The 8,498-nt window shown below is 29.2% G+C and overlaps 1 protein-coding gene across 1 annotated transcript; it reads left to right on the forward strand.

The window, feature by feature from the left end:
* The first annotated feature begins 814 nt into the window (after positions 1 to 814).
* LOC149032909 (putative fatty acyl-CoA reductase CG5065) lies at positions 815 to 8,065 on the forward strand. Its single transcript, XM_089171465.1, has 5 exons — positions 815 to 825; positions 6,884 to 6,977; positions 7,061 to 7,306; positions 7,450 to 7,595; positions 7,665 to 8,065. The coding sequence occupies exons 1-5, from the start codon at positions 815 to 817 to the stop codon at positions 7,948 to 7,950; spliced, it is 783 nt and encodes a 260-aa protein (XP_089027591.1). The 3' UTR covers positions 7,951 to 8,065.
* The last annotated feature ends 433 nt before the right edge of the window (positions 8,066 to 8,498 follow it).

Genomic DNA, 8,498 nt, shown 5'->3' on the forward strand with positions numbered 1-8,498 from the left:
TAATTCATTTTTTTTTCTATATTTGAGTCAATTCATTATTTCATAATTATTTCAATGTTGGAATATTTCGCGCGCAATCACGTGACTACACTAGTTCCTGTCCCCCAGCAATCTACATGGCACATCCCTCCTATAGTGTTTCTACTGATGTCAGGTTTAAAACGTCATATTTTTCATTGACAATTGTTAACAATACTGCATCATTAGCAATTGTATTAATGTTTTTTTAATTTATAAAAAGTAATATTTATTTCAAAATGGTAAATAAATTCATATTTGTATAAGTGAACAAGTCAAGGATCGTAATAAGAATGCTTAATTAAATCGAAAAATACGTCTGTATTCACTGTACCACAGGTAATATAACCTTAATTGATAGTTATTAATTACTTGTATAAAAAAATGCAATTTCGTTTGTTTTTCTTCGTTATCGATTAATGCTATTTTCATTTACCAACCGAAACGTCGGTAACTTTTGAAACAAGATCCGAACGTTATCATCTGCGATAAATTATATTTCCTTAAATTATTTTTTGTTTACCACTTTGGGAGCTTTTCTAAAAATTAATGGTATCAAATCTTTTAATAAATAGAAAAAAAATAGCTTCGATGTTCAAAAAGAAAATAAATTTTCTAATTTGAAATACGAGTTAGGACTAGGAATAGGAATGACTTTTTCATCATAGATGATTAACAAGATATGAATGGTTGTTTAAGAATATATTTGCAGCTACTTATAGTTTTTTTACTTATTTAATAAAATTCTATACCAAATTACGTAGTCAAAGTTACGTATGTTCTCCTCTATAAAGAGATGATGAAGAGGTGAGCGAGCATAGCGGTATTTTCGTTAGTCCCGTTAGATAATACTTAAAGGGACTGTAAGGCTTGTTCTGATCGTAATATGTCTGTAGGTAGGCGGGAAGTAACATGTTATTGTGATATGCGTCCTGATAAACCTAAGATGCATCTTTGGTATTGTTTTACGAAATATTATACAAAAACTAATTACAGAGTATAATAATTTTTAAATTTTGTAGTTTTTGATGAAAAAAAAATAAATTGGAAAAATTTGATTATTTGTATAAGTTTGTTTGCTTATAAATAACTTTAAAATACTTACGTGTAAAATGTTTCCCTAATTTGGCCGAAATCATCTTGAGTGCAAGGGTTAAATAAACAACTTTTGTGAAAAGAAATGTAGTATTATATACAGTAGATCAGAAAAACTAGATGAATAATATAAGTGCTTAACAACTTCTCTAACACTTTGAGCGCCACGTCCGCCACCAGTGGCAGACACTAGACTTTTCGTTAGGCCGCGTCAGTCAGTGCTGGCTGACTGAGTACAACATGGATATTACTAAGCAACGCGCATGGCCTGACGGGAATTCCTTAAAAATGAGCGTGGCTTAAATGGAACATTCTTGAAAATGAGCGTGACACTGAAAGTGTTAAGGCGGGCGATAGATGTAAAATAAAAAATAATCGAATTTTCCTATTTTTCATAAATAGTTAGCTTACCATCCTAAAAATATGCCTGTAAATTTTTAGAATGAAATTCGCATTATTTATCGATTGAAAATTCATTTAAGTACTCCGCCTTAATTTGGCGTTAGACGCGAAAGCTAAATTTTGAACGCGTTTTTCTCGAAACGACTTTTTTTAAACTGTGGTGAAAGAAAATTCAAAAAGGTTTCAGCCGATTCTTGTGAAATTACCCACACATTGTCTTTATATTATTAGCTTCTAGTTGAAATGAAAAAAGGCCTCAAAAATTTTCAGGAATTGCCAGTTTTGACACAAAAACCGTTAAAAAAAAGAAGCAAAAATCAGACTTTTTTGTCTAAGTCGTGCAAATTTACGATTTTTTGACTTTTTAGTTTTTCCTTAGTTCAACTAGAAGATACATGTTTTATAAACACGCTCTGACCATTTTTTTAACTTTAAGATTGCTGTAACTAAAGCTAAAAATCGCCATGTTTGATGCGTTTCGCTGTGAGGGCTTCAGGAGATTAGTTACTACGGCGGCCATTTTGAAAAAAATAACTCAGATTCTTATATTTTAACACGTTGACTATCACGTCACCCATATTCGGGTGACATTCAAGTTTCGGATCGAGCTGCGTCAACCGTATTGGGGTGACGCTTATTTGACTACTTGCGATATTCGTATGTGTTTAAAAAAACATTTCGCAGAGGAAGTAACAAAACTATTGAATAATAATTATTATAAACTATATTTATTAATATAAACTTAAATTTATATTAGAATTTTATTAATATAAACTATTGTAATAAAAGTTATTCGAACATGGTTTATTAAGAAAATTATGTAGAATGTAAAGCTTTAAAACATTCAATATAAAGCTGGGGTTGGTCGGGACAACTTGGACAATAAGTTGTTGTTTTCTTTATATGCCCTCGTGTCTCTGATCGGCCTATTCGACGTCTGTTATCTGCATAAAATTGTTTGCATGCGCGTCCAATGCTTCTCCGGAATCATTTTTCCGAGAGATTATTCTTGCGATAATCAACGATTCGCATTTTTTAAATATCGGTGGAAATACCGAACAGAGTACGCTTTGTACACTCCGTATACGCGGTACGCGTGGCCTGAAGAAGATTTCACTGTAACGCGCGCGGCAATCAACGTGTTAATATGTAATGAATACACATGCTGAGAGAGTTTCAAAACGATTCATTTATTTCTTCCATTTTAAATAAGTCTCTGAAAAACGGTAAAATTTTAGGCGTTTACATGTATCGCCGGCCTAAGGAAACTATTTTGACGGCCCAACTCGATTGCACATTCGATATACAAGGAATAAAAAGGAATTCGCATATTTTGTCGTTGAACTATTACAAAGTCTCAAAAGTATTTTATAAATATATATAATTAATTAAAATAATAATTATTAATATCTAAATTAATAATAATAATTAATTTAAATATTAGTAAGTAAATTTTGTCTGTAACGTGTAAGATTTTTCTTTTTCTCGTTGTCCAACGCAGCTGATTTAGAAGTGGATGCCTTAAAAGACATTAAAGTAAACAAATTATGCAAAAAAAAAAGAATCTGGCATTTATGGGATATTTTTTTTATTTTTCATTTTGGTAAAAATAATCTTACAAGAATAAATACAACAGGAACATTTCACTGTTTTCACAACGATTAAATACTCTACTCTATAAAGAATAATCAGTAGTCGTTGTAAGCCATGAATTAGTAGATTATTTCGTACATAAAAGCAGGAATAATATTATTCTTATTAGTTGACATTAAAAGCTCGAAAGTTTATTCTCGCAAATACCAAATCCCGCTATTGTTCCCGTCCCTGAGCGCAATTCTACCATTCGCTTATATCTTATTTCTTTCAGATCACTTCTTTAATATTATCCTCCAATCTACGTCCCGGTCTACCTGGTGGTCTTTTCCCATTTGGTATACCGACCAATATTTTATGCGTCGTTCGATCTTGCCCCACACGCGCCACATTATCAGCCCATCTTAATCGGCGTGATTTTATGACATTAATAATGTCCGATTTGTTTGTTCGATGTACTTCTTAGTTATGAAGTTTTCTCCATTCGCCGGTTTTCTCATCGCGTTTTGCACCGAAATTATACGAAAAACTTTGTTTTTAAAAACCTTAACTTTCTTTTCGTCACGTAACGTAAGCGACCAAGATTCACTACCATAAAGGACTACCAAAAGGATGATTGTACAACCGCGAGCTGAGTAATTTATTAACCGAATAAAAGCATGCATTGCCTAAATTGATTCTTTTCTTGAGTTTTTCTTTAATTTCGTTCGTCTGGTTTATGATCGATCCTAAATACCTAAAGACACTGACTCGTTCAAAAATTTTATTCCGAACGACCAAAGTTCAAGTACTAGGCATATTCTAAACTCGATCGGTGACCATATTAATATTGTAATTGTATTATTTTATATTGCAATGTATTTGTATTGTATTATAATTATTGTATCTGCTGAAATCGACGAGAAGTCAATTTATTTAATTATTATTTAATTTATATTATCATTTAATCTTTATATCGATAATTTTACAATATTATTATTTATATTTTTATAAGATTTATATTTTATTGATAGCAAATGCGTCTAACATTGTTCAATAAGAATATACAGAAGCCGATCATAAAAAAAAATAACGTACTAAAATACGTCTCATAGAGTAGCCAGGTACATATTTTTAAAATATAAGTGTTTTACAATCGGACATACGTAATAGCATTTAAATTGACTTATTGAACTTATAGACCAAGGTTAATAAGAAGCAGTAAAAATATGTAGCTTGAATATGCTAATAAGGCTTTCGTTGATATTATTTGTTGCAGAAGTATATTCAAAGAATAATTAAATCTGTTCTGACGATGATGTAGCATTTTCAACCTATTTGCGCCATTTGGAAATATGAAAAAAGGACCATATTGCTAGAAAGTTTTTATCATGCATATAGGTGTAAAATTGTATGAAAGCAGAAAAAAATAAAAGATAAGAAAAAGAATAAAAATAAAAAATAATCATTGCATCCAAGCAATGTAACAATTATCAGTATTAGTGCTTCTCTCTGTAATCTTATACTGTTAGAGTGTGTGTTATTTTGTTTATTAAATATTTTGATTTTTAATGATAAACGCATTTAAGTATTTATACGCCTCGGTGATAGTGACTAGAAAATTAAGCATATATATACGTTTATGATGCAAGTGGGTTAAAATATATGGAAGAATTTTGACAAGTTACAATATTAACGAGTTTATAGAAATTCTAAAGAACACAAAAGATTTGGCTTTCTCACATTGTAAAAGATAGGGGTTAGGTTTAAATAAATGGAATTAGTTTTTATGCAGAGTCTTATCCTTAAACTAGTTGAGGCTAGGTAAAGTGTCTACCATAGCGCTAGGTCTAAACAATAATAAAATTTATTAATTAAATTAGAATTTCTATTGTTGAGCAACATAATAAAAATATAATCCCAAGATTATACCGGTGCCTTTTGATATATATAGTAACAATTTTACAATAAATAAATCATACAATTATCTTACTTTTGAAACTGTGCATTTGTCTCATTTTCTCGAAACTTAGTTTTTTGAAAGTTTCACTTCTAACACGTGTGATCGGCAAACATGTTTTTTTTTGGTTGTAACTAAAAAATGAAAAAAATTATTTATTGAATTTATGACTTTTTTCTAATTGCACAACCGCGCACAAAGTTTCACTTTTAAATTGTGGTCGTGCCATCGGCCACTTTGAGAACCGCTGCTGTAGATCCTAAGTTCATGGTACACATACATATACATATACATATACATATACATATACATATACATATACATATACATATACATATACATTTACACATTCACATATATAAATCCAAAGGTCAGTTATATGATATTCAGCGTCGTTATAAGACCACAGTAGAATAAAGGTACCTAGTTCAACAGATATTTTTGTCAAGATAACGTTTTTAATACTTAGATTGTTATAATCGTTATTATTCACTCACCAACATGTTTAGTATATCATAGGATAAAAAGTTTTCTAAAGTTTTTGTTTAATAGTGCAATTCCAAAATACTTATTATATTTTATTAAATACCTTGTGGAAATATATTTTTGTATTATAGAGTAAGTTTTTTATTTTTTAACATTCTATACCCTATCCAACTGTAAAAATGACAAATAGCTAAATTATATGATAGAGTGTAATTAGTGTATTTACATATTTAAGATGAAGTGTCAGTCAAATTAAATTTATAATTTTATTTAATTTTGTGGATAAAATTGATATGGCTTAACAAAAAATTATTAAGAGCTTTCATTCAATAAGATATTAAATAAGTCATTGATTATTAAAGTAGCTTCAATTATTGCAAATATTAGTTGCTACCATAAATTACACGTCAGTTTAAAAAATTTTAAATTCTACAGATTACAAATTTTTTAAAAGAAAATATAAATACTTCATTATTATTTTTTAGAATAATGTATTATTTTTATATAAAATAGACTTGAATTTTTCCAGGAATCCAAAATCAAACATTTTGTACCTATAATTAGTATCAATACCATATATTTCAAACACTTATAAATATTTACTGATCTTAAAAATTCGATATTTCTTACTTTAATTGTATGTAATATATTTTTTTATTATAAAAGAATACACACAAAAGACAGGATCATTAAGCGGCCAAACGTTTCAAGAGGAACTTTTTTCAATGATGAAAGAACCGAATTTTTATAATCAACGAGGTAAAATTGCTACATTTTTTTCTGGAAAAAAAATTTTTATAAAAGGTGGCTTAGGATTTATAGGAAGGCCTATAATGCAAAAAATTTAGGGTAAATATTTTTCTCCTAGGTTTTTGTTCTCGATTCAATTCGTACATTCGTTATAAGCTTCCAAACATAAATTTTAAATACATTAGAATTGTATGTACAATCGGATAGTTTTTGTTAGTAGTTTTATTCTCCTTGAGATTCATATTGTGTGAAATAAATAACAAAAAATATTGTTCAAGTTTGAAGTCTATTAATTAATTTTAACTTTAGAAGCAATGTAAGCTTTCTAAATAAGGAAAATAGCATAGAGTTTTTGTCATGCAAAAAGATAACTATTTTTTTTTACAGATTTAATTGCTAGAAAATATATTTAATTCAGCAGAAAATATCTATCTAATAGTACCTGTATTTAAAGATAACGATGATTATTCTTTATTTTTCTCTTTTTCTACTTCTCTTTTTATTTCTATATTTAAACTTTGACACAATAATGTTTTCTTTTATAAAAAATAATTTTCCGCTAAAAACTTTCACTATAAGCGCTATTGCTGCCATTTACAGATGTTGTCCAGTAATAACTACGATTTATTTGCTGGTAAGGGCAAAGAAACAGAAGGATCCGCAAACTCGATTTAAAGAGTATTTCAATGATGTTGTGAGTAAAGTTACACATTTTGTATTTATTATAATCGGAATAAAAGATGTCACCAGTATTAAAATTTATATTTAAATCCTTAGATTTTTGATAGATTGAAGAGAGAGCAAAAAGATGTTGAAAAGAAGATTATTGTGATTGAAGGAGACACGAGTCTATTGAATGTAGGATTGTCAGAGAAGGACCGCGATCGCATTAAAGATACCGATTTAATTTTTCATAGTGCAGCATCTGTACGTTTTCTGGACAATATTCGTCTTATAGTTAATACAAATATTAGAGGAACAAGGGATCTTCTCTTGCTTGCACAAGAGATGACAAGCTTAAAGGTATTGTTTTCCTAGTTAAATCATCCGTATAAAAATTCGTATGTTTAAGCACAGTTCCCGACTAGATCAATTTATTTATATATAAAACTTAGTTTATTTCTATAAATAAATTGTTCTAATTTTATAATAATTTTGTATATTAGGCCTTTGTTTATGTTTCAACGGCTTACTCGCACTGCGTTTACAATAAAATCGAAGAAAATTTCTATAAGCCACCTATGAAAACAGAAGACATAATTAGATTGACAGGGATTTTAACCGAAGACCAATTAGATTTAATCACCCAAAAGTAATAAAACATGAAACCTATTGCATTTTTTTAATGATAAGTCGATAAGCTTATTCGTTTGTTTTATAGGCTACTGGGTAAGTGGCCTAACACTTACACATTTTCAAAGGCAATCTGTGAAGATACAGTACAACAATATTCTAATGGAACTCCAACTTGTATCGTTCGGCTAATTGTTGTTGTATCAACAGAAAAGGAACCAATTGCTGGTTGGATAAACAATTTGTATGGACTTACAGGTTTTGCTTTTGGTAGCTTTAAAGGTGTTTTACGATCACTGTATTGTAATGAAAACTTTATTTGCGAACTAATTCCTGCTGATTATGTTGTCAACAATATTATTCCTGCATCATAGGACGTTGCACTAAAACGGTAGTTTTCATATTCATTTTTGAATAATCTCTGGTATCAACTTTTAGTTAATCTTTTAAAATATCATTTACAATAAATAAGTTAGAACTTTTTTTGTAGATCCATTTTACAAAGTGTTAATCTTTCCAGCAGAAGTAATAAATATTTACCTGTAGATAAAGATATTACAGTTTATAATGCGGTTTCCTGAGTTTTAAAACCAATTACTTCGAGTACTATGGAGAATTACCTGAGAACTAACGGATTAAATGTTCCATGGAAAAAAACAATTTAATACTTCTCCTGAATGTGGAACAAAAACTATTATTTTGATATTTTTCTGAAAATTTTTTTGCACTGGATACCTGTAATTATAGTGAGCTCCTTATCATATCTCAGTGGAAAAAAGCCGATGTATTGTTTGACGATATTTAGATTTATTATTCGCCAATAAAAAGAAACGTTAATAAATTAATTGGCTTATTTTAGATTTTTTTTCACAATCTGTGAAAAACGACAATAAAACGGTCGAGCGCACTGTATGTTCTGCTA

The sequence above is a fragment of the Polistes dominula genome, unplaced genomic scaffold, assembly GCF_049000335.1.
Source record: "Polistes dominula isolate Pdom_NZ unplaced genomic scaffold, Pdom_raw_medaka contig_26, whole genome shotgun sequence".
In the NCBI taxonomy this organism is placed as follows: domain Eukaryota; kingdom Metazoa; phylum Arthropoda; class Insecta; order Hymenoptera; family Vespidae; genus Polistes; species Polistes dominula.

Bases quoted from the DNA above. Each gene is read 5' to 3' on its own strand.
- LOC149032909 (XM_089171465.1), top strand. The intron at 6,978-7,060 runs GTGAGTAAAGTT...TTAAATCCTTAG, and splicing joins AAGAGTATTTCAATGATGTT to ATTTTTGATAGATTGAAGAG. The intron at 7,307-7,449 runs GTATTGTTTTCC...TTTGTATATTAG, and splicing joins AAGAGATGACAAGCTTAAAG to GCCTTTGTTTATGTTTCAAC.